The 25930-nt window shown below is 37.9% G+C and overlaps 1 protein-coding gene across 1 annotated transcript in view; it reads left to right on the top strand.

Moving 5' to 3' along the window:
- The first annotated feature begins 3462 nt into the window (after positions 1–3462).
- The window catches only part of GLDC (glycine decarboxylase), a 39257-nt gene continuing 16789 nt past the window's right edge, over positions 3463–25930 (top strand). The window contains exons 1-7 of the mRNA XM_087716058.1: positions 3463–3852; positions 4261–4339; positions 16351–16486; positions 20538–20702; positions 21292–21369; positions 21615–21762; positions 23226–23422. Of these exons, the coding sequence (XP_087572184.1) occupies positions 3550–3852; positions 4261–4339; positions 16351–16486; positions 20538–20702; positions 21292–21369; positions 21615–21762; positions 23226–23422 (1106 nt within the window). The 5' untranslated portion in view covers positions 3463–3549. The remainder of the gene's footprint in view (positions 3853–4260; positions 4340–16350; positions 16487–20537; positions 20703–21291; positions 21370–21614; positions 21763–23225; positions 23423–25930) is intronic.

Genomic DNA, 25930 nt, shown 5'->3' with positions numbered 1-25930 from the left:
GTAGAACTCCTGGAAGGAAAGATGTTTTATCCATCACAAATATACAGAGATTGACTCAGAACAGCTTACAATCTTTAACACCATCAAACATCAACATCTGACTATCCCAGGTTCTTGTGAAGTATTCAGTCAGTAAATAAAAATACCAAATCCAGTCTGAACGCCTGGTTGACTCTATGACGAACCATAATAATAATGTGAAAAAAACAGTGGATCACTTAGTTGAAAGGCATGGAGCTCACTAATCTTGTCAGATCAAACCAACTTGGCAGCTGTTATGGGAGTCAGGCAATTCCTCAACTAATCAGGCCATGCATCATGATGAAGATTGTGATGATGATGATGATGATGATGATGATGATGATGATGATGATGACGACGACACACATACTTTTTATCATCATGCCTTCAATGGCCTGAATGTTTTCTCTATCTCATTCCTACAAGTGGCTGTATGCTGCTTCACATAAGCCTGCCACCAAGCGAATGCCTTCATAAATCATTAACATAATGGCAGTTAGATGTAGGAGCAGTGTGACGTCTTGAATGTTGCAAAACATTCACAAAATTTGGCTACAGTGGTCCCTGAGAATCATCATTTCACTGACATGATGTCCATGCACCTAGTAGTGTAAGTTCTTATTTGATGGACGTTGTGTGCATTCAAGGTCCTTTTAGAGAATCCATAAAATAAACTCACTGCATTGGTGAATTGTGAATTGTTGTATGGGGAGTTATTAAGGTAGCTACATTTTTATTAATTTCTTTGCCTAATATTCTGTCTTCTTTAATTTTTTAATGTTTTAATAATTATTATAATATTTATTAATTTTATGTTTTTAGCTCCGTTGTATACTAGCCTCAATGACACACGTGGAATGGGTAATTATATAAACTTGATAGATAAACAGAAACATTCTGCTTTTTATCATAGGCATGCTTTTGCACATCCTGTGGACAAAACTATTCCTTCCTGGCAGCCATGTGTCTGATTTGGCTGCACATCAATTAGTTTCTTTTCTTTTGCTTTCTAGCACAGTGTACCCAAACAAACATGAAATGTCTTGCAGAGGAGTAGAACAGCGGGAGGACCTAATCCGCCTACACGCATGTACTCATAACTATTTGGCACAGCAGCATCTGCAAGGGAGAATTTAAAAGAAAAACCAAGGTGGTAGAGGCAGCATAGCAAGCTGGACCTCTCCATTTTGTGTGTACATTAACCATACAAGTACCAAAGATAAACAAATAGAAGAAAATGGAGCTTATCAATGACAAGGATGGTGCCAGGAGGATGCAGGTGGCCTGGCATTAATTGATGGCCTACATGCAGGCAAGTGGATTTTACCCATGGTGCCAAAATAGGAAGATGGGTGCATGGGGCTCTGACCTTTGTCCGAGCTTTATTGACCAGAATTGGCTATTCTACAAATAGCAATGAACAAGCTTCTAAACAAGGAGAGAACCATTAGACCAAAGAACTGCCATTTGTATATTCTTTAGCAAGGAACACTTACAGTTTCTGGCTTTTTTGGCTTCAGCATAGGTCCTGCTTTCCATCTTAGGTCTACTTGTGGTTCTTGGCTGTGGAATTCTGCTGAGGTTTCCTAACTCCCAGAGGCAGCAAATATTTGCAAGGCATGCTCAGTTACATCAGTTATATGCTGGTCTTGTTTAACATCCTTTCACATTGAATCACACAGATGTGACAAGTCCCTAGTGTCTCTGAAGCACTTGCTACATTGCGGCAAGTTCTGGATCAGCTGCATTGCATCTCTGCTGCTGCAGCAGAGGACCTGGATCTGCTCCTTTGTGACAATCCTGTTGTGTGTTTCCTCTCAGAACTCTAGTATAAAGTTGCCATTGCTTCTCTGTCTACCATTATTCTTCCCAGGAACTCTCAGTTATGTTCCAGTCGATGAATGAGGAACCCCACCTACTTTTGATGCATGACTGGTGCCTCTTTTGTGTTGGAAGAATGATGCAGTAACATACTGCAACTCTTTGGAGGTCATAAGAAGGAAACTGAATGAATGAGATCTAAGTATTGATTGCTTTCCTTTCCTCAGGCCTAGCAGTTGTCGAGCATGCTGTGGACCAGAGAGTGTAGTGTCAATTATCATGCCTTCTACTTGTCCAAATGTTGCAATTGTCCCTATATCTTCTATCTGGAATCTCAACCAACATATAAAGCAAAAACCCAATGCGTATTACTGGCATACCCCTACACAGAGAACAGCAAGTGCAGAACAACTGACCAACTGAAGTAGCATCTGAAAGATCAAAAGGGATAGATTCAGGCTTGTAAGCTCAGAAGAGAGGTACATATAACAAACATGGTGTCATCATCAGTGCAATAACATGGAAAGTTGATTTCATTGTATCCCCAAGGTAGAGCAGCAGATGTTGCCGTGTTACACTGAGATCAAGGGGGATGCATCACCTTGCATCTGGCCATTCAGTAAAGGCTATGATGTATGTGCTATGGGCCTTGTAGAATGTCCTCAAGAGGTCTCATAACCCTGCAGGTGAAGCTGGTAGTTCTTTGCGTTCCCTTGGTGAATCTCAAAGACTTGCCTTGCTTCTGACTGAGAATACTACAGACTTTGGAGCTACTGCAACACAAAAACTGTGTGATAGTAGAAGGGGCAGGAAGTGATTTAACATTGTGGATTGTCTTCTTCCCTTTTATGTGAAATATTCATTGCATCTTTCTTTTTCTTGTTGTTGTTGGGGAAACAACATATGATGTACACATAAACACCCAAAAGGGGAAACAGACACAGGAGGAGGAAGTCAAGAGAAGAGGGTAGAAATGGGCAGAGAGCAGGGATATGACAGTCATGAGGACCCAACCAAATGCCATGATTCATAACATTCATTGCGCTCTCTGTCATTTTCAGCTTACTGAGTTGGAAGATCAAGACAAACATTGCTGAACATTTCACTCCTTCCAGTAGCAGAACTGTGGCTGGTGGCCAAGAGAGACTTGTGGAGACATCTGGCCATACCTTCCAAAACTCCTTGTTGGGTTATCCTTATACCAGCTATGGAGATTTGCCTTTGGCAGAATGAGTTACTAAGGAGTATTTCTTCAGCAACAAGTGATCCTTGTGTGGAAAGTATTGAAACAAAAATTAGGGTAGGAGGAAAAATGAGTGAAAATAAAAAATAAAAGGAGAAAAAAAGATCATTTCAACACTCTCCGTCATCATCTTTATTTTCAACCTGGAGAAACAACTACGATAACGCCTGACTGCGAGGAACTGGCTGACAGCCAGTTTCGCGTCGATTGTTCTGTCCTGTCCTGTCCAATCCAGCCTTGGGAGGAGCGCGCATTGGCTGGCGAGGGGGCAGCCTCTCGGCAGGTGGCTTCGGCGGGGAGATCAGAGGCAGGGCGGGGCCAAAAGGCCCTCCCTTCGGCTGACGATCGGCTTGGGGGCTATAATAGGGTCGGGGGGCCTGGGAGGAAAGAGTTGCCGGCTGCCGTCTTCGAGGCGCAAACTAACTTTGCCCGGGCGAATTGGGGACCGTCGGCTTCTAGGCATCATGCAGTCTTGCGTCCAGTGGTGGGGGAGGCTGGTGGGTCGGGGGGGCAATCTGCACGGGCACCATGGCAGCGTCTGGGGAGGCAAGAAGCCGCCAGGCCGATGGGGACGCAGGGAGCAGCTGAGACTGGCTTGTGTGAGAAGAAGCAGTAGCAACCCTGGAGCGAGAGCGGCCACCGCTGTCGCCACCGCCTCTTCCAGGCACATCGAGAAACTCCTGGGCAGCCACGATGACTTTTCCGAGCGACACATCGGTCCAGGGGACAAAGAGAAGCAAGAGATGCTGCAAACCATCGGTTTGTCGGTGAGGAAGCTCCACCTGAGTTTTCTTTCTTTCTGTCTGTCTGTCTTTCTTTCTTTCTTTCTTTCTCCCTCTTTCTTCCTTCCTCCCACCCCCCCTAGTTTCTTTAACATTCCCCTTTTAGCAGCACCCGATTTGCTTTGTCTTTGTATCCCTCTCCCTCCGACTCACATCATCGTATCCTAAATCATTTTCCACCATGTCACATCAACTGATCTCCATTCAAAAGGATGGAGGAAGAATGTGAATTGAATTTCACAAAATCTCTTTTTGTTATTGAGAAGTTTAATGAACATTTCTTAAACCTCTTTTATGGTGCCTCCCTTTAGCCTCTTTGACTATGAATCTTACAAGAAGTAGAGGTCTAAATTTGATTCTTATGATGCTTTGATATATCCCTTGTATTTTTAGACGATTGATGAGTTGATCAATAGAACAATTCCTGCTAATATCCGCTTGCAACGACCTCTGAAGATGGATGACCATATATGTAAGTGTCCTTTTCACACAATTGTTATTATGATTATGTGCCATCAAATTGGTGTTGACTCTTAGCAACCATAAGGGTGCTGTAAAAACCCAAATTAAAATATCCTCCCCTCCCCTTTGCATGTAATATATAGTAATTAATCACTAAAGTTTAGAGGAAAATTACATTTTCTCATCTATACTAGGTGCAGTTTTATGTTCATAGCAAGATCTGATTATGATTTCAGATCTTCCAATATAAATATACACAGGCGCTATGTTAGTCTTCAGTGTTCTTATAATTATATCTAAATACAATATCATGGAAATATTTATTGCTTCTAACCTATTGTTACAGAAACTGTTATTTAGGAAAGCAGAGGAAGAGGCTTTTCAAAGTAAAAGGAGAGCTTTTAAAACAGATTTAAAAGGAACTACCAAAGAACTATAATGTAGCCATGTGTGGATTAAGAATTGCAGAAGTATATTTCTGAAATGTATTAATATTCTTTGTACAGTACTGTTATTTGAATCACTTTTGAGCTCTAGGTATAGGTTCATTGTTATATGCATTCAAGATTGCCAGGTAGAAGGATAATATTTTTATTATATGTTGTTTAAATCGCTGCACAAAAGACACCCCTGTGTTAGGAGTTTGGATTTGAATACCTTAATCCAAATTATATGTTCTGGTGTATCTATTTCTGGTGTTATTGCAAATGTGATATGCTAGCAACATTTAACCACAAAAGCTACCTATATCCTATCCAATTAATACTTGGATAAGAACATAGCCAGGAAATCTCAAAACTGTAATTTAGTCTGGGAAATGAGAAAAAGGATGTTGCAAACCCTTTCTATATAGTTACAAACTCCTTTTAGAAAGTTAGAGAGAAAACTATGTTTTACTAGAGCCACTAAAAGTTAAATTGAGCTTGAGGAAATCTTTATCTTTTGGCTGTCAACAAACAATTCCAAAAATATCATTTAAGTTATATTTCAGAACATCTGCCTTCACTAAGTACAGAACACTTTCTCAAAACAATTAGAATACTCTTGATTGGAACGGAATTCATTTATACATAAAGTAATTTCTATGGGTGGAGGAAGAGAAAAAACTGGAAAACAACATTAACTCTTATTTGTAAAGCGACCCCTATGCATAATGTGAAAATGCTCTCTTAACAAAGATTTCTTCCTGGCACTTATGGCATAGGTTGATAAATTGAAGTTGTAGACTATAAATACAATTGTATTGTGGCTTTTAGATACTACTGTATTTCATGCAGCATAACTTGCTGGGTGTTTATTTTTGCTAATATTTTGGTATGTTCAGTACCCTATAAGGGATTTTCAGCCTCTTGTTCTACTTTTGATGTGGCTCATCAGCAATTTGAGGATAAACTTTAGGCCCTGCGGCTTTGTCAAGTTCCTGGCTAGTTCAATCTGGTTCCTTTTGATGACATCACAGAACAGAAGCTGCAGCCAGAATGAAAGAGCCAGAGAGGTGATACAATCAAAAGGGAAACACAAAGGAAAGAATCCATGTGTGATGAAAAATTACTGTATTTCCTAGTTTATTTGCATCTTTATGCCAATGTAACTTTTAATTTTTTTAATAAGCTACCTTTATTTATTTTTTGACTGAATAATCAGTAATCTCTGTCTGAAAGAATATTTGGAATCTTCAAAATCAGGAAAATCAGAATGTTAATATTTAAAGAAATATAGCTAAATGATTTTCAAGAGAAACATAATTTAATTAACTCAGATAAAATACCTGCAATGTTATGTCTTCCATATCAAGGTTGCAGAAATCCAAACATTTACTAGATGGTAGCAAAGAGGTACAAATAATAAAATAAAAATAAACTTAAAATGTTATTGCCAGTTAGTGATCAAATGGATTTATGCTGACCAGATACAGTAGCATAGGAATAACATGTCTCAGCCAAACTATATAATATTGAGGTATTTAGATACATCTTCCTGGCATAAAATATAGCCATTTCTATCAAATGTCTAGTAAGCGATGGAGCAAGTAGAAATTCCCAGATTTTATGTTACTTTAAAAATAATAATGTGAAGAAATAATATAGCTTGCTTTGCTTCTGCTACTAACTAAAGAAGTCAAGGAGGAATATAATGGTTTGTGGTAAGTAATATATGGCTTAATATAATTTGATGGGTGTGGCCAACAAGAAGATGAGATATATTTTTTATATTTGTAATATTTGAAAACCATCTTTAAAGCCACATTTCTTTCAGTCCTAAATTAGATTTTCATATTATTAGCCAACAATCTTTGATCTTTTGAGAAAACATTGATATCTGCTAAATTAACCTTGTTAAACTGTTATCTAAACTATTTTGCAAAACATTCTATATAACCATAATTCACTTAAATTTTAGATATTATCACTTTATAATAATTTTACATGTTGTTGCATTTAATATAAATTTAATGTTTACATTATAATGTAATGTAGGCTGAATCGTGGACCTCACTTATAAATGTTTGGTTGTTTCATGACTGCATTTTAACTTTGTCTTCAGCCTTATTTTGTTTATCATCTACTAAATTAGATTAGTGAATAATAATTAGTGAATAAGTTATGGCAATCCCTGTTGCTGTCATTAAGTGAGGACAATGTGGTTGGAAAGAGACTGGCTAAGGCAGTGGGAGGAGTCAAGTGGGAATTAGCCTGGAACCTCTACGTTGGCATAAGATGGCATAATCTGACATACACACACACACACACACACGTTATTGAACCTATCAAATCTAGCCTCGGTGCAAACTGCTACTCTGAGAAGATTCCCAGGTTTGAGCAATAAAATGGCTAATTAAAGTTTTCATGTGTGGATCTGGTTGTTCATGCCTGACACATGCAGGCTATTAAATGAGGACTTCACATGACTGTGACTTCCAACATCCTGCTAACTCCCCCGTTTACTTTATTTATGGGAAGCCAGCAAAGTGTGTCAGAAATCACAATCACATCAGGGATTGTGATAGTCAGAACTCAGAGGACTCATTGTAAGTACCCCTTGTTCAACACAGTTGGAAATTCAATGGTCCCTAAACAGATGGATGTAAGCCAAGGACTACTGTACAATACATTTTTACTATGAATTGTTATGAAATATCTCCAACGTATATGAACATATGGTTAAAAAAAATTGTCAACATTTAACAATTTTATTCTTTTAAAGAAAAGTTATTATCTGCTAATGCTTGGTTATTATATTTAGAAACTGACTGGAATTGGTAATGTGTTTTTAAAACTATATAGACTCTTGGGATATGTAGACATTTCTTCAGGTAAAAGTAACATCTTATTTCTGAAGATGCCTGAAAGTTAACATTAGCCTGAATGTGTAGTACAGGTAGTCCTCGACTTACAACCATTCAATTAATGACTGCTCAAAACTACAACAGCACTGAAAAAGTGAATCATGACTATTTTTCACAGTTACAACCATTGCAGCATATTCAGGTCACGTGATCAAAATTTGGACAACTGTCTCATATTGATGATGGTTGCAATGTCCCGTTGCCATGTGATCCTATTTGGTGAACTTTTGATAAGCAAAGTCAATTGGGAAACCAGATTCCCTTAACAACTGTGTTACTAAATTACTGCAGTGATTCATTTAACAACTATGGCAAGAAAAATAGGGGCAAATTCATTTAATAACTATCTTGCTTAGCAACAGGAATTTTGGGCTCAATTGTGATCGTAAGTTGAGGACTACCTGTATTCCATTTTCTCTCTCTCTCTCATTTTCAATTCTGATAGAGCAGTGCCAAAGATCAATGACCAAAGTTAACTCATGTTATGCAATTCCTTCAGCTCATAATAATCAAGGTCAAAACAGGCGTTTATTAATCCAAATGAATTCTTAGCTGAAGTTGCTGAATAAATACTTAACTATTTCCAGAATAGTCGTTTTACTATATAGTACATTTTGTCTTCACTGCAGGAAGAAATGGGCTGAGTCAGGTGGCTAATTGCCAAGTATTTCATAATAAGTGTTTACACTCCTTTGGATTCAGCACATTGTTTACAGCTTTCTGTAAGTGGAGGCATAAAGGCCAATGTCTGTTCTATGATATGATAAATAACACCAACAAAGATATCTTAAAACTTCACTTGAAGTTCCTATTAAATCAATCCAAAATATTATCTGGAACTGGTTTCGTTAAATCAATATTATACTGCAGCAAGCCAGAGTCATTTAAACTTTTTCTTTTGAAGCAAAATGTTAAAATATAGTAAACCAAAAAGAATTACATCTCTTGAATGGGCAAGATAGTGCACTCCAGGAGTTTGGGTTCATAAATTACAAATCCTATGCTATCGATTGTATTGTCCAAAGTGCCCTAAAATTGGGAGGTTTGGTATTAGGAGCAGAGTATTCACATAATCCATATAGCAGGTCCTGTCTTGTCATCTATTTCTATCAAACAGTCTTTTAGCATTGGCTGAGATATCACCAGCATTTCTTAAGTTATTTTTCTTAGGTGTTAGATACTTAAGTTGCCTTGCAAATTCTTAGATTGATTTAATATTTAAAGAGTTCTAAAGGATGCACATTCCAGACTATAAATGCAAAGCACTCATTTCTTGTTAAAATGTTTTAAGTTGTGAAAATCTTTTCACTTTGCAGTTTTTCTTCTGTTTATTTTTCTTCTGTTCAAGATGTGCCCTTCCTGTTTCTCCATCTGAAATGTATAGTTTTAGAAGGTGAACTCTATCTCAATATGTCCCAAGGAGAACTTTTGCCCTTTGTGTCTCAGCATTATTTTGTTCCCAGCTTGATATTTATTGCCTTATTATTTGATAAGGCTTAATATAAATGGAGTGGACCAACCAGTATTTTAACCTCTGTGGGCTAATGCTTGCTTGTGTATGTGTGAGAAAGAGCACACATGTACCTCTGAGTCTACCTTGATTCATTGCCAAAAAAAACTGATCCTGCAATTTTTTTGGCAAGATTTTTCAAAACTGGTTTGCCATTGTCCATTTCTTATTGCTGACATAGAAAAATTTACCCAGTCACCTAGCTGCTTTTGTGCTTAAGGCAAGACTAGAATGCAGAGCCTCCTGGTATATAACCTAGTGCCTTTTACTGCTGCATTGAAATGACTCTTAGAAGTAACTAATCTTGGATCAAATTAATAGCACTAAACATTACCTACACCAGTTTCCTTCACGTAATATATAATGAAGCTAATGTTCAGGTTATCCATTAGGGATCATTAGACATTTGTTGCTTCATTCATTTATTTCTAACTTTCAAGAGTTCATTCATTTCAACTGTGTCAGTTGGTCAGCAGTATGAAAATCGTATTCTGTATGTAATTGGAGGTGGTCTCATTAGAGATTCTTTGGTATCTTGAAGGAGATAGTTGGGAGTTTTTCTAGGCAATTCCCTAATGAAGCAGTGGAGTCTAAATTGTGTTATAGAAATTGTATGTCTTTGATAATATATTTTCAAGGATGGAGTACACTTTAGCATCTAAAATATATAAACCAGAATTTTCCAGTATTCCAAAACATGAAAGGGGACATAATTGCAAAGAAGATTATATGGTCTGCTATTTAATTTGTCTTTCAGCATAGAGGTTTACTATTATGAATATAAATAAGTTACTATATTTACACATTTACAAAACAGTACATCCATCTTGTGGATTATGTTACTGAACATGTAGTACATCCAGATATCTCTGGGTCAGACTGATGAAAATTATGTATTTTAAAATGGTTGAGAGAGAGACCACATTTTAAAAAGTGCTGGTATATTAATGGACTCATGTTTCTTTATGTTTATTACACCAAGAGTTGTAGATTCAGAACATTCACTTCTGTTGAATGCTTATGCAAGGTTAGCAAAGCTAATCAGCAGATTCCAGCTTTCTTTTCAGATTGCATGGCAACCGTGCCTAATGCTTGATTGGGCTGGACTGTCGTCCGTATTACTTGCTTTCATGGATTGAATGGAAGTTTTCATGTCTATAATACTTTATTCATCTGAGCTGTATTCTAGGATCCAAAGGGAGAAATTCTATAGGTAGTCCTTGACCTACGACCATTCATTAAGCAACTGTTTAAAATTACAAGAGTGTTGAACAAATGGTAATTACAACCAGTCCTTAAGAGTTCTGGCTGTCCCAGAACCTCACCAGTTATATGATTGCAACATGGACACTTAGCAATTGTTTCACACTTATGACCAGTTGCAGCACCCCGTGATCGCATAATTGCCATTTGCAACCTTCCCTTTCACAGACTGTGAATAAGGATGCTGGCAGGGAAGATAGCAAATTGCTGGGGTGAGTCTCCTCTACCACATACCTTCCCTAAACCCCTCTACACCTGCACTGCATTAGTCACTTCTGCATCCCTACTCAACTTCCCAGCCCCTCACTGCGTCTTTTGCTCACTCTCTGAATCCCTTACCAACTTACATTTGCACCCTCACTTACCCTCCCTATCTGAACCATGCCCCTTGCATATCCTCACATATCATTCATGACCCATGTCATGCCTCTCAAACACCTTCCCCAACCACTACAATGCACCCCATCGGTCTCTTCCCCACCTAGCAGCAGCCACTTACCTGGCTGTCTGCCTGCAACTTCCTTCCACTTTCTTTACTGACTTTGATTCTGGGAAGCCAGGAGGAAGTTGCCTTGCCTAATGATTGGGGGATTTGGTTAACAATGGCAACTGGCACTGCAGGGGATTGCCATCATTAAGTGAAGCAGTCACACTTTACAAATGCATCATTTAGCGACAGAACTTCCTATCCCAATTACCATTGAAAGTCAAGGAACACTTGTAACCCAGTGTTAATTTAGTCTTTTCCATGAAGTTATTAGAAATATTTCCAATATGTATGGGAGATATGGTAAAATATTTTTGTTAATATTTAACAATTCTACCAGTGTAAAAAAAGTAATTATTGGTTGCTGACACATGGATATAAAATATAGAAAATGAATGGTAATTATAATGTGTTTAAAAACTACTTAAGCTCTTATGAGAAATGGAGGGCATTTTTCCAGGGAAAAGTAACACCTTGTTTCTGGAGGTGCTTGAAAGTTAACATTGGACTGAATGTGCAGTATTCTTTTTTTTTCTAATTCCAATAAGCAGTACCAAAAGATCAATGAACTTTGATCTTGAACACTAAGATTATTGCCTATGATCATGTTATGCAATTCCTTCTACTGGGAAAAATAAGCAAGGTCAGGACAGGCATGTATTTAGCAAAAGGAATTGCCAGCTGAAGTTCCTGAATGATTAGCTAACTATTTCCAGCAAAGTGAACTTGCTGTAGTATGTTTTGTGGTAACTGCTGCCCTAGAAAATTAGGAGAAGGAGGCTGAGTCAGGTGGCTTATTGCCAAAGCCTTCTTAAAAGTGTTTACTGCCTTCTTGGATTTCAAGTTCACGGTTCATTGAGTACACTGTTTACAGATTCCTTCAAATTGATGCATAATCAAAGGCCAATATCTGTTCTATGATATGAAAAATATTGCCTACAAAGGGATTTCAAATATTTTGTACTTTAGCCAAGGCTATCTTTTTTGTGGCAAATATGTATGAGCTATCAGATTTAGTGTAGTCATAGGATACAAAGTGTGTGTGTGTGTGTGTGCACACACACATACATACATACATACATACATACATACATACATACATACATACATCTTAAACATTGTTTAATAGTCATTTGGAGTTCAAGTGCAACCCAAAAATTATCTGGAACTACATCAGTGTTATACTGCTGTGCCTCAGGATTCAATGAACCTTTTTATTTTGAAACAAAAAGATAAAATATAATAACACACACAGATCTCCCACAAAAAGAGAATCTTAACTTTTGGGTATAAGAAAGTATGCTCCATTTTCAACCACAAATGACACGTTGTCTGCTATTGGTTGAGCTGACTAAAGCTGATGAGTCATAAGGCACAAAACTCTGGAGGCATAAAATTATACTAACTTAGCTCAAAAGTAGAAGGAACTGATTAGTTGTGTAATCGTTATCTTAAGATATAAATCATTAGGCAACAGCTGTGTTGTAACACTGGTATGTAATTAATTATTATTAATGTGAGTCCAGTAGTGCAAAAAGTTACAGCAGAGTCCAAAAGGACTACCACAAGAAAACACTTAGGATAAAGATTCTAAATGCAAGCATATCAAAATACTTATAAATCATCTTCCAGAATAGATTTAATGATGCATTGGTGATTTACTAGTTTGTTCAATATATCGAACTAAATTATTTGCATAGTTCCCATTATGCAGCCTATTTCACATCTCCGTGCAGCTATTCTTGTCTGTATCACTTTGAAAATATGTATTTGTGAAATCTGGCCTCCATCATAATTTCAAATCAATTTTCTGCTCACTTTTTTTTAGTCTATTATCTGCCACATCTGTCACAAAACAGATAGTCTTTGAACTATAGATTTCTTCTTGTAGTTTAATCTTTGAAATTTGTGTTGGTGGCAGGCTATTTATTGATAAGCTGGATAGAAATTCAAGAAAAATAAATCCTGTCATGTTTGCTAAAATGACCACCTGGGTTATTTACTGCCTGTATAAGGAGGATCTCACTTCCAAGAATTTAAAGTTTTTAGTGTTTCCATTAATTATTTTTTTTCTCCCCTGTGCTACCTGTTCCTTCCACATCCCCCATCACAGGTTGATAGGATTCCCTTTGAACTACAAAAGAAGGGTCTGTCTTTAAATAAGGATTTCTCATTTCCTCAGTGTTATATTAATATATTTATTTCCATTGTTAACTAGTGCAAGTTTCCTATGCAAAATTTGTGACATTTGGGCAATATAAACACGCCTACTTACCTCTAAACATGTGTATTGGAATAGTCAAGGGTACCCACAGGGCCTAATGAAAAAAATAAAGATGGCACCAGATGGCATTTTGACAGGGCAATCAGAATCCTGGTAGTTTTTCATGTTCATCACACAAGTGTGCCCATGCATTTAAAAACAGGAGGAACTTTGATCATAACATCATAGTCACCATCTTAACTTTCTTTGCCACACTCTGCAGATTTCCTGGCAAATAATAATTTTAAGGCTTAAAATAAAGACCACACCATTACTAGCCATGATTCATAACAAGATTCATATCTCATAAGATCTTCTCATTTGTACTGCTTATATACATTTAAGTATTGTGGCATGATTTTTTTTCCTGGATTCTGGTTATGTTTGTATAGGACAGTTCCCCTAACAATCAGGCATTAGAAGGCCAGGGATACTGCTGCTGTGGTCAGTGACCTGGTTCACGGAGAAAAAGAATGATGTCTTAGAAAGGCTCATAGGGGAAATTGGCAACCAGCTTAGATAGAAATACAAATCAAATAACTTAGATTGCTCAAGATGGTCTGCTCCAAAGATGATAATTGTGAAGCCATTAGTCACCAATCCCAACAAAAACCCAAGAATGGAGACAAAAGAATAAACAGCTTAAATCAAGGGTCAAATAGTTTATAAATGACCAGTCATTCATATTTTTTTTAAAAAGATGTAGCAAGAAAGCCATGGATAGTGTTGCAAAGTCTGTTTGAACATGAATGTTTAAACAGCAAGCCGTACCTCTTCTGTGAGTAATTTAAATGAGGGTCAAGAAAAAACAGGAAAGGCATGAGAGTTTGAATTCTTTGAATGGTATATGATCTAACCCTAACTCTTTGGAAAAGACCAGAGACGGATCTGACATTAAAATATATCAAAAGCTGATCAAGAGCAGGGATGGGAGAATATCAATAGGAGGATTTTGTGCCAGAATCAACTCCCATCTTCTTTCATCCCAGAACGTTGGCTGCAGGTAAGGATTCAGTCTCTTAACTGCAACTCATCTGTGATGCATTTGAAACCACAGTAAAAATGGTCCAAATACTGGGCTATTTTGGAAAAGACAAAGCAGTGATAGCCAAACTAATAGCAAATCAACTGGAAAGTTCCCAATAATCAATAGAGATAGTTCGGCCCATCTATAAATTGGCATGGTGACCAGATCAGACAATGCATAGCTAGTATTGTGCAGAAGAAACTAACAGCTGCTACTGATATTTCACTTCAGCTATTATTTAAAAAGTTGTAAATTAACATTTCCTATAATTCTTTCAGAAGCAGTATTATCCGAAATATCCTCCTTTATTTCTGTACAGCAGTTTTATTATCCAAGAATCAGGATTTTTTTTTATCATTTACTATAAAGGTAGAAAAAGGATTTGGTATTGATGTTCACATTCCTTTGTAAAATAGACACTGATTAACTTGCAAGCAATTCCAGAATATGCATTTGGGATATTAATTCTGCAGTAGTATCCTGTCATCATAGGGTTTTTTAAATTTTCATTTGCTAACTTGCAGCTGTTCATGAATTCAACCATGTGTTGAGGGATTTCTTCTGTGCATTCAGCGTAGATCTGTATAATTTTATATTCCTTTCACTTTAAGCAGTATAAGGATATTATTGGAATTATGGTAAAGCCTAATTTGATTAGGAATTAGGCTTCAAAGAGATTTGATCCTCATTGGAAAGGCTACCAATATGACTGATTTCTCAGATGATTGATTTTTTTTCTCAGTATATTTTCAAGGGCAGAATCCATGGGAAATCTAACCTTCCCAGCAAAATATATGGAATTGTTCTCAGGCTGATAGCAGCACATTGCATTTTAATGCATATAACTTTTTCTGTGTAGTATAACAAAAGTTGGCCTGCAGACTCCACTCATTGGTTCAGCATGATGCTGTTGTAATGTGATTGAATCGCTTTTAGCTCATGAGATGTCCAAATCCACACAAAGAAAGACTTAATGATAGAATCCATAGTGAATGCGGCCATGTATTAAGTTTAACTATGGATGAGTATAAATTTTATTTATTGATTTATTAGGTGTAAATCCTACCTTTGATTCAGAAGCTTGAGACCACATGTATAGTATCCTAGAATTTGACTTTCCTTGAGTTTCATCCATTCCTTAATGACTGCATCACATGAAAACAAGGAAATAAAATCAATTTACCAATTATGGAAAATTTAATCAATAAAACATTTTTCTCCAAATCACACTTTTTGTAAATGTGGGGTGTTAGATCAGGAGGTACAAAAGGCTTCAGTAAACAACAGCTCTTTATTGCGAGTCAAGTAAACATCTGGCTGGAGAATGATCAGGCAGCATCCCCTTTTAAAAAGATCTGTCAGACCTCTTGACCAATGAGATTCAACCTCTGTACCCGCTGGAACAAAGGACCTTGGTGGAAACCTCTTTCAGTCTGTCAGGAGGGAAAAAATATCTAATATGGGGGATGTGCTGAAAGACTTGTTAAGTTTTTGACATAATAAGCTGTGTTATTGGTGGCAGTTAAATTCTAGTTCAACCAGCACAGTTTACAAGGTGACTTTGTACTCTCACCCTAATGTGCCACCCAGGATTCCTGCTGTGAGGGAAAATAGGAGGAAAGGGCGTTACACAGTCTCATAATTTATGTCAAATAGACATAAAGAAGCAGTGTGAAATGAAAGAACTTGCTTAAATATCTCAAGTGAGATAAAATAGTTGGTTTCCTTTTTATTGATGCAAGGAAACTATGTGATTTATGTGAGAATGCAGATAAAATAAATATAGCTCCTTTAAAAATGTAATTAAATATTTAAGTGTATTTTTGACCTCAAAAAGCTCTTGAAAACCATGTTGTTACACTACTACTCATAAAGAATAAATGTAACTGAAAAGTTCTGTGTAATAATTGTTAATAATCAGCCATTTCTATAAATTTCAAAATGACAAACGGGCAAAATATGCAGACAGTTGCAAATGAAGTAACAGGGAGTCAACTCATGTTGCTGACCATTATAATGTATATTCTCATGAAAATAGGTTAACATTAGGTTGCATTAGGTGTGAAAAGCTTGATTAACCTTTATTGAAATGTTCACACAATATTTTCTTCACATTTCTTTCTAGGTGAAAATGAAATTCTTGAAACTTTATACAGTATTGCCAGCAAGAATAAAATCTGGAGATCTTATATTGGCATGGGTTATTACAACTGCTCGGTCCCTCCAGCCATTGCAAGGAATTTGTTGGAGAACGCTGGATGGTAATGTACCATTTTTATAGTTAGACACAGACACAGACACACTGCATTTTCCAAGTCAACATGCTGGAGAACGTTTGAACGCCAAAGTTCTAATTTATAGTGGTTCAATTAAAACTATCTTTATATTTGCTATTTTCCTAGCTATAATGTAAAATCAGAAGTTACATGCAATCCTTTTAATGCATTGATTCATTTATATTAAAAAATATACATTGTATAAGAATCTTGCTATTGCCTCTCAGAGTATTTCTGTGTGAATGGCAGTGTTGGAAGTGCCCATAGCACATAAAGATCTTTTCCTTAGTATGTGCAGAGTATAAAAATTACAAATACTGAGATATAAAAATGCTTGATGTACCTCTTCCTCTGGAGTCTTGTGTGAGGGCTAGACATCACTAAGACTGCAATGAAAAGTAGAGTGCAGGCAGTGCTTGACTTACAACAGTTCATTTAGTAACCATTCAAATTTACAATGGCACTGAAAAAAGTGATTTATGACCATTTTCACACTTATAACCATTGCAGCTTCCCCATGGTCATGTGATCAAAATTCAGATGCTTGCCAACCAGAGTTGGGTTGCTGCTGTTTTGGCCCAGATCGGGTGACCCGGTAGTAGTGGCGGCGGGAGACTCCGCCCACCCACCCGGACACTTCTGTGCATGCACATGGGAATGCGCCCAAACAGGTAGTAAAAAAAATTGGCAACCCACCACTGTTGCCAACTGACCCATATTAATGGCACTTGCAGTGTCCTGGGATTGTGTGATTAGCCTTTTGCACCTTCTGACAAACAAAGACAATGGGGAAACCAGATTCACTTAACAATTGTGTTACTAACTTAACAACTGCAGTGATTCACTTAGCAACCATGGCAAGCAATGTTGTAAAATAGGGCAAAACTCAATAACTGTCTCACTTAATAACTGTCTCACTTAGCAACATAAATTTTGGGCTCAATTATAGTCGTAACTCAAGGACTATCTGTGCATTCCCAAACCAGAAGGGTGATCTGCCTGTGCCCTACCTGTAATCTGCCTGGGAAGAAAGCCTGTTGGCATATGTTCTGTAGTTCTTTCCAGCCCCAAAAAAGCAGCCATCACAGTTACTGAGGAAGCTCACCCCACCTCTTGTCTCCCTCTCTCCTTCTTGAAAACAAGGCGCCATTTCCCTGATGGATTCAAGGAATGGTTTTGCCCCTCGGCCACATTTTTTTTCTTGCTGCAAAACAAAAGCAGCAAGGCCTGTAAAGGGGGTGGGGGCAGACTGGAATGTCAGTGTTTGCATGCTCCAATTAGTCAGCTGGCAGGAACTGTGGCAATATTGAGCTTCTTGGGAGAAGGTGCAAATGTGATTCTGAAAGTTTGGTATATAAAAACATTGACAGTGTGGAAGTTCCTGTACAATGCTATTAAGTGACAAAGGTGCCTTTGTGCCCAGTTCGGGAGCTCATGGACGATTTCAGAGAAACAAAGGTACAGCTCTTCCACGCAATCATCCTCCTTTTTGCCCAGGATAATAGGGAGAGAGAGGAACTGTCAGCCAGTTAGAGATTTTTATCAGCTTTTGATGAATGATTCCTTTATTTCAATTGTACAGATCTGATTGTAAAGGTCATGGTGTTAAGAAAGCTAAGCTTATTTTTTTTTTGAGAAAATATACAGAAGAGTTACATCAGATTTGTAGGCACATTCTGTTCTCCGTTATTAGCTTTATTCTGGTAATTGCTTCTCAAATTGGGATTACTTCAAATATTAGGATCTACAAAGCATTTTTAATTTTCATTAGGATTGGCCCTGAGGTCAGATGCCTGTACAATTTTTGAAACAAGTTAATTCAGCTTTTTTTTTACTAAAGGTGTTTGTTGGCACATCATAGGTCAGTGATGGCGAACCCATCACTCCCCCCCCCCAGAGGCCCTTAGAGCCTGAAAACATCCTCCCAGAGCCTCCGCACGAGCCTTGCACTTACCTGGCATTGCGTGGAGACTCCTGGGAAGATAAGGGCAGTGTGGACACACCAGCTGAATATCGGCTGGCAAGCACACGCCAGCACGTTGGAGTGAGCTAGGGCAACGGCTTGTGTGCCATAGGTTCACTATCATGGACATAGGTTATATATTCATAGTAAAAAGCAAGAAGTTACAACAGTTGGCACCCTAAGTCACAAAATAGGCCCACCAGTCTCTCTGCCAGCTTGAATGCATACAAGAGAATGAATCTGACCTATTTCTTACAAGGTACTCCCATTTTAAGACAATCGTCTCATTTTAAATCTTTGCCTTTACCTGTACTGGAGGCCCAGTTAACACAAGCAGTAGTACTTTTGGTGTATGTCCTGTTTTGATTGTTGATCAATGAAATTCACATAAAACTCAGCAGAGCAAAAGAATTATAGGTAACAGAGAATAAAGGACAGCCATTGGCTGTTCATGGTGTTGTTTTTCTTAATGAGAATAGATTTCCTCTCATAATACCGCATTATTACAGATGTGTTGATTTAAAAAAATGAAAGGTTATATGTGTTCTTTAAGTTATTCCGAGCTGTTGTTTTTATTTATATACAGTGAAAAGCACAGGAAAAGCTTATTCTACAAACAAAAATAGCTTGGCTCAATAACCTACAATCAATTGTTAATGGCATAATGTTATGGGGCTGTGTTAGACTGAGCAACCTAGTTGTGCCTGGGTTTCTGAATGACTTCAGACTGTGTTGCCCTAGAAACTGAGTTAATTTAGTAAGTGATGTGACATGAACATAAATGAATGGGCAGAGAATTGAAAATATGCTTGGCTTCTTGAGGGACTCCAGTCTCAGTCTAGACTTAACCCTAAAAATCCAGTTTATCCTCAGTCTTTATTGCTTGTGCAGTATTTATTTTTCATGTGCTATATTTAATTTACTTACACTGCACAATTTTTTTATTAGTTCTGCAATAAACAATAGTGGTCTGTGCAGTAGTAATATTTCATGGGAAATTTGTTAAGACATAGTTTCACATATTTAAATTGAGATGTCATTATGAGGGTTAACTTTTACTCTCAGATCTTGGATAGTTAGTTTAAGTCCTTCTTAACTAAGGCAGTGAAGAGATTCAGGTTCCAAGAGAAACATGTGAGTTGATCTATATACTTCCTATGATGAATACCTTAAATCAGCAGTGTCCATCCCTGGTCCTTCACAGCTGATGTACTATCTCATGTGGTTTACAGTGTTCCTAACAGATACAGTACTACACACAACCGTATTGCCTACTGTGTTTTATGCACAGTGCTTCTCTATAATGCTTTCCATGTTTTTTTAATGTAATATGCTTTAACATGAAACCACTATAATCTCAGTGACAATAAAGATGCTGAATTAGTACTCCAGTAGTACCCAAATATAACCAATGCCATCTGTGTTTTGTGTGTATATGTGCTTTCAAGGGAAATAAAAAATAAAAAGACTTGAATAAATAAATAAATCAGGATCTTTTACTTCTCTTCTACTGTTGTAGTAAGGGATAGTAAATCAATCAATAGTAATTTAAGCTATAATATATTGGTTTGTCATATGCAAAATTAATATCTTTAATTTTATGTATCTTTCTTCCTTAGGGCCTTTAATTTATCCTCACAATAATAATCCTGTGTTCTTGGGCTAATAGAGAATGCTTGGCCCTTAAATTCAGAGGGTGTCTTCCGTTTAGGAACATAATTATTAGAATTAAACTTCATGCGTAACTTCTGTTGGCATTTCTTTGACATTATATTTGTAACAACTAGTTTTGTCAAGTGATGTTAATTTTGCTTAACGTTCACTTTGCTTGTCAGAAAATTGCAAAGTGGGATCGTATGACTTTGCAACTTTCTGACAAGCAAAGTCAACAGGAAAATTAGATTCACTTAACAACTAAGTTACTAACTTGGTAACTGCAGTCCGTCACTTAACAACAGTGGCAAGAAAAGATGTAATATGGGGCAAAACTCACTCACAAGATTATCTGTAAGGTTCTGTAGTATTCTTTGAGTGGGGAAAAGCTTAATGGGGAAAATGTGTTGTTTTTAATAGGGTGACTCAGTATACCCCTTATCAGCCAGAAGTCTCCCAGGGCAGGCTGGAGAGCTTGTTGAACTACCAGACGATGGTGTGTGATCTCACCAGGATGGATGTGGCTAATGCCTCCTTGCTGGATGAAGGAACAGCAGCAGCAGAAGCCATGCAGTTGTGTCACAGGTAACAACCTCAGATCATAAGACTGCTTTTGGAGGATGTAAAGTTCCTCAGAACTTTAGTGTTGAGGGGGCAAGACTGTCCACAAGGCACAATGTTGTCAAAACACAAAAGTCAAGATGCACATAAAAACAGTCCCAGCATCATTTAGCATCTTGAGTTTTTCCTCACAACCTGCAGACACCCTCAAATATTTTATTATATGGAAGAGACTGAAAACAGCCCATAGGCCTATATATTCTAAATCAGGTATGTCCATCCTTGTCCACCTTAAGATCCGTGACTTCAACTCCCATGCATTCCCCATGCTGGGAAACACCCATTACATTTATGTAATCAACTCAGAATTCATAACAAAATCATGACTTACTTCGTACTCATTTCCCTTTTGTGGACTTTGGTAGATTGTGGACTTGTTATCTTTTCCAAAGTTCCTGGGAATAGAAACTTGAATTTTAGATCAGGAGATGTCAAAGCCAATTAAAAACAAGGTTTTTGTCTGTATAATAACAAGCAGTGGAAACCTACCAGTTTAGAGTGAACTTTTTATGACCCATTCTGAAGTAATTTTATTGTTTTCTCCTTCCAACAGGCATAATAAGCGAAATAAGTTTTATGTCGACATCAGATGCCATCCTCAGACGATAGCTGTGGTGCAGACCAGAGCAAAGTAAAGATTGATTTACATCTTTTAAAAAAATTAAATGAGCAATCTGTTTGAAATTCTTTTGTAATGTAGTCTGCCTTAATAAAATTGACTATTGCTTTACTTGAAACAATTTCTATTGAAGGCGATCAAGCTGACCTTTAACTCTGCATTTAATATTCTTGCTTAAGTTTCTTTTTTCTTTTTTAAAAAATCATATTCACTACTCGGAAATGACTTTGTCTTAGTATGTCATTATTGCTTTCCAGATACACTGGCATAAATGTAGAGTTGAAGCTACCTCATGAAATGGATTTCAGCGGTAAAGATGTCAGCGGTGTCTTGTTCCAGTACCCAGACACTGAGGGGAAGGTAGAAGACTTTACAAGCTTGGTTGATCAAGCCCATCAGAACGGGGTAATTGAAGCAATAAGAATATTTCCAACTTCCATGGTTATGTCTGGTAGTGTACATGTCCTTTAGGTCAATGTCAGCTTTTCCAATCTAGTAAGTTATTGGATTCATAGCATTTCTGTACCCCCACAAAACTCCCAATCTCCATTTGATCACAATAGAGGCAGGAGTGAGTTGCTGCTGGCATTACTGCCGGTTCAGCATGCAGCGTGGGTACGCTTCAAGGTGCTAGTCGTCACCTATAAAGCCCTCCATGGTATTGGACCTGGGTACTTGAGAGACCGCCTACTGCCAATTACCTCCACTAGACCAATTAGATCCCACAGACTAGGCCTCCTCCGAATTCCATCAGCCGGCCAGTGTCGACTGGCGACTACCCGAAAGAGAGCCTTCTCTGTGGCTGCTCCGACCCTCTGGAACGAACTCCCCGTGGAGATTCGTACCCTCACCACCCTCCAGGCCTTCCGCATAGCCCTTAAAACCTGGCTGTTCCGACAGGCCTGGGGCTAATGACTCGCTGCCCCATTCCGAATGGTACGATTGTTGTGTTTTTAACTATGTATGGTTTTTGTGTTTCTGTTACTTTGTTTGTATTTTCCCCTCCCTTTTTGAGTTGTGAGCCGCCCTGAGTCCCTTCAGGGAAAAGGGCGGCATAAAATTAAACCAAACCAAACCAAACCACCTAAAAAGGTCTGTGCATGTACACAATGTAAGAAAAGGGGGAAAAATTACATCTTCGTAAAGAAGATTGATCTGCGCATGCGCAGAAACAAAAATCAAGATGGTGCCGCCACCAATAAATTGGTTCGGGGGCGTGGCAGGCTGAGTTACTACCTATTCGGCCGAACCAGTTTGAACCGGTAGAAACCCACCTCTGAATAGAGGTAACTTATCTGTGTAGGTAGTCCTCACTTAACAACTACCTTGTGTAGAAATCATTTGAAGTTACGACGGTGCTGAAAAATAACATTATGGATTTATGGCAGTCATGTGATCGCCATTACAATCAATACACATTGTTCTGGGAACAACTCCCATGGTTATCTGCATCAGCAGTTCCCTAACCTTTCCAGCTTTGCAGACTGGTGATGTGGGAGAGAGAGCTGCACGCAGGTGCGCCTGCTCACCCGCCACTTCCATGGCTCGGTTCCAGTGAGCCGTGGTCCAGGGGTTGAGGGCCCCTTATCTACATTGCCTTTTGGAAAGCCTGGACCCCTGATGGGGGCGCCTCACTTCGAAGGTGGATAGTAGACTATTACAAGATCTCACTTCCATTCCATCTGCATTGGTTTTTATCCATTTTCATCTTAATTTTTTTTTTGCTTTTACTGTCGAATGTTTTAATCCTGTAATTGTTTTATTCTCTTATTTATAATAATTTAAGCTGCCTGAAGTCACTCAATAGCGAGATGGGTGGCATACAAAATGTAATAAGCAAACAAACATATTGGCTTCTCTTGTACCAGAGTCTGGCCTGCTGTGCCACCGATCTCCTTGCCCTCTGCATCTTGCGACCTCCAGGGGAGTTTGGAGTTGATGTTGCTCTAGGCAATTCCCAGAGGTTTGGGGTGCCTCTTGGGTACGGAGGACCACATGCTGCCTTTTTTGCGGTCAAAGAGAATCTGGTGCGAATGATGCCCGGAAGGATGGTGGGAGTTACAAGGTAGGGTCACTTTCTGTTGAAAATCTGAATCCACGTATAATCCATGAAGGGATTATACATGGACTGTGAAAAATTCTACTCTTCTTATGTATTTTCCTCTTTCCAGAAAGCATGGAGTGGTTGTTTTTTTTCTTTATATCTTTGGCTGATTTTAGATCATACAAGTAGTCCTCGATTTACAATGGTTCATTTAGTGACCTTTCAAATGGTACTGAAAAAAAGTGATTTATGACCATTTTTCACACTTACAATTATTGCGGCATGGTCACATGATCTAAACTCAAATGCTTGGCAATGGACCCATATTTATGACGGTCGCATTGTCCTGGGCTCATGTGATCACCTTTTGTGACTTTTATGAGGAGCAAAGTCAATGGGGAAGCCAGATTCGCTTTATGACCATGTTACTAACTTCATAACTGCCTTGATTCACTTAAAGATGGTGGCAAGCAAGGTCGTAAAATAGGACAAAACTCACTAAACAACTGTCTCGCTTAGCAACAGAAATTTGGGCTCAATTGTGGTCGCAAGTCGAGGACTTCCAATTGTGGTCGTAAATCGAGGACTTCTTTTAGTTCTAGAAGATTAATTCCCCTATAACTACTCTTCCAGAACTAAATCCATGCTACTGAAACACATGCCTACTATCAAGTTTACTTCCATCCATACCCACCCCTCACAAAATTTATACTTAAATATACTTACCTGCATCCTGAAAATGTCAGGGAATTGCGCAGCAGCTGTCCAGATGAAGTTGGAGACACTAACACAAACTTGTAGTCAGATAGATAGATAGATAGATAGATAGATAGATAGATAGATAGATAGATAGATAGATAGATAGATAGATAGATAGATAGATAGATAGATAGATAGATAGATAGATAGATAGATGAGAGAGAGAGAGAGAGAGATAAATAGAGATAGATAGATAGATAGATAGATAGAGATAGATAGATAGATAGATAGATAGATAGATAGATAGATAGATAGATAGATAGATAGATAGATAGAGATAGACAGACAGAGACATACATACATACAGACAGAAATAGCTATAGATATATAGTTAAATAGATATATAGATATATAGACATTTAACATTCAGATTTACAGCAGTCTTTGTCATCAGCCAGAAAGAAGAAGAAAAACACAAGATAGTCAGGAATACAGGAACATCATGAGGTAAATTAAACAGTATACAGGACACATACAAAAAAAAGGGAGGGAGAAAAAGGGAAACTCCGCCTTTATACTTACGGCAACCAATCATAGCGTAGATTGCCTCACGCATGAGTCAGTGCTCTCTAACTAATCCACTCCAACTGTGTGTTTTGGCCTACTGTACACTTTACTGTTCCTAAAGCGACTAAATTCAATATCCTAACGGAAAATGAACCTGTCCTGAACGAATAATGGAAGAGGTGCCCTTAAAAAAATAATGTTGCTGTATATCCAGCACAAAGAATTCAAGGACCTATAATAAAATAGTCTCAGGAGTCTCTTTGGTTTGAGGTTAAAAATAAAAACATTGTGTCCCACCCACCCCCATAATTAAGGCAGATATAGAAAAACATTTGCAGAGAAAAAATAGTGAGCAGGAGCCCAGAAATGTCCAATTCAGGGTTCCTTTGCACACAGAAAGTCTTTGGTGTCTTCTCAAGATTCCTCATTCATTTCTCTGCATGTGTCTCTTCCTGCACACTGATAATTCCTTTCTTTTCAACATGCGGGTTGATGAAAAAGGACAATTGTAGAGGACATCACTGTCCTGTCCAGCTTTATTAGTTTCCCAAGTGTGTCCAGTTAGTGAATGTGTAACATTTGGGTTAGACAGATCTAAACCAAGGGTCTTGTGTTCTTAATGGGAGCTCTATATTCACAGTATTGTAGATTTCCAGAACTCTAGGTAAGGTATGTATTTATCACAGATAGAATGCTCCATCTCCTTTTCTAAAGGATTTTTATAGTAGATCCTCAGACTCCAGCATGTTGCCTCAAGGCAACTGTGTGTGTGTGTGTGTCTGTGTGTCTGTGTGTGTGTGTGTGTACATGTCCGTTGGTTCACCATGCATTCTGACTTTCCTAATTTTAACTTTCTTTAAGCTCTCTTCAATTGAAAACCTGAACGAGATACTAAATTGATAGAAAGCAAAGCACCAGCTTCAAGCATAATCCAGGTTTCCAACAAGGCCTTTGAACCCCAACTAAATTCTAAAGCGATTAATACAATGGACACTAGTCCCAAGTTGTTTTAGCCTTTTGATATAGGTGATATTTTTGTGACTGGCAACTGATGTTTGTCCATGGCGTGTTCTCCAAAATATAAAAAAGAAAAGAAAAAGGACTACTAGAATTGGGATGCAGGAATTCTGAACACCACTTGATGGCAGCAACAAGTCGTGATTTTCTGTATTTCTTCACTGCCATCTAGCGGCAATTCTATGTAAATCTATGTATCCCGGATCTGGTACTTGTACTAAAAGAAGTTAGGAATTCTTAGTTTGA

This window comes from Thamnophis sirtalis, unplaced genomic scaffold (assembly GCF_051295495.1).
Source record: "Thamnophis sirtalis isolate CommonGarterSnake01/CBP01778 unplaced genomic scaffold, rThaSir2_p1.2 scaffold_5, whole genome shotgun sequence".
In the NCBI taxonomy this organism is placed as follows: Eukaryota; Metazoa; Chordata; class Lepidosauria; order Squamata; family Natricidae; genus Thamnophis; species Thamnophis sirtalis.
The sequence above is the reverse complement of the archived record's forward strand: the minus strand, read 5'-3'. Positions and strand labels throughout refer to the sequence as shown.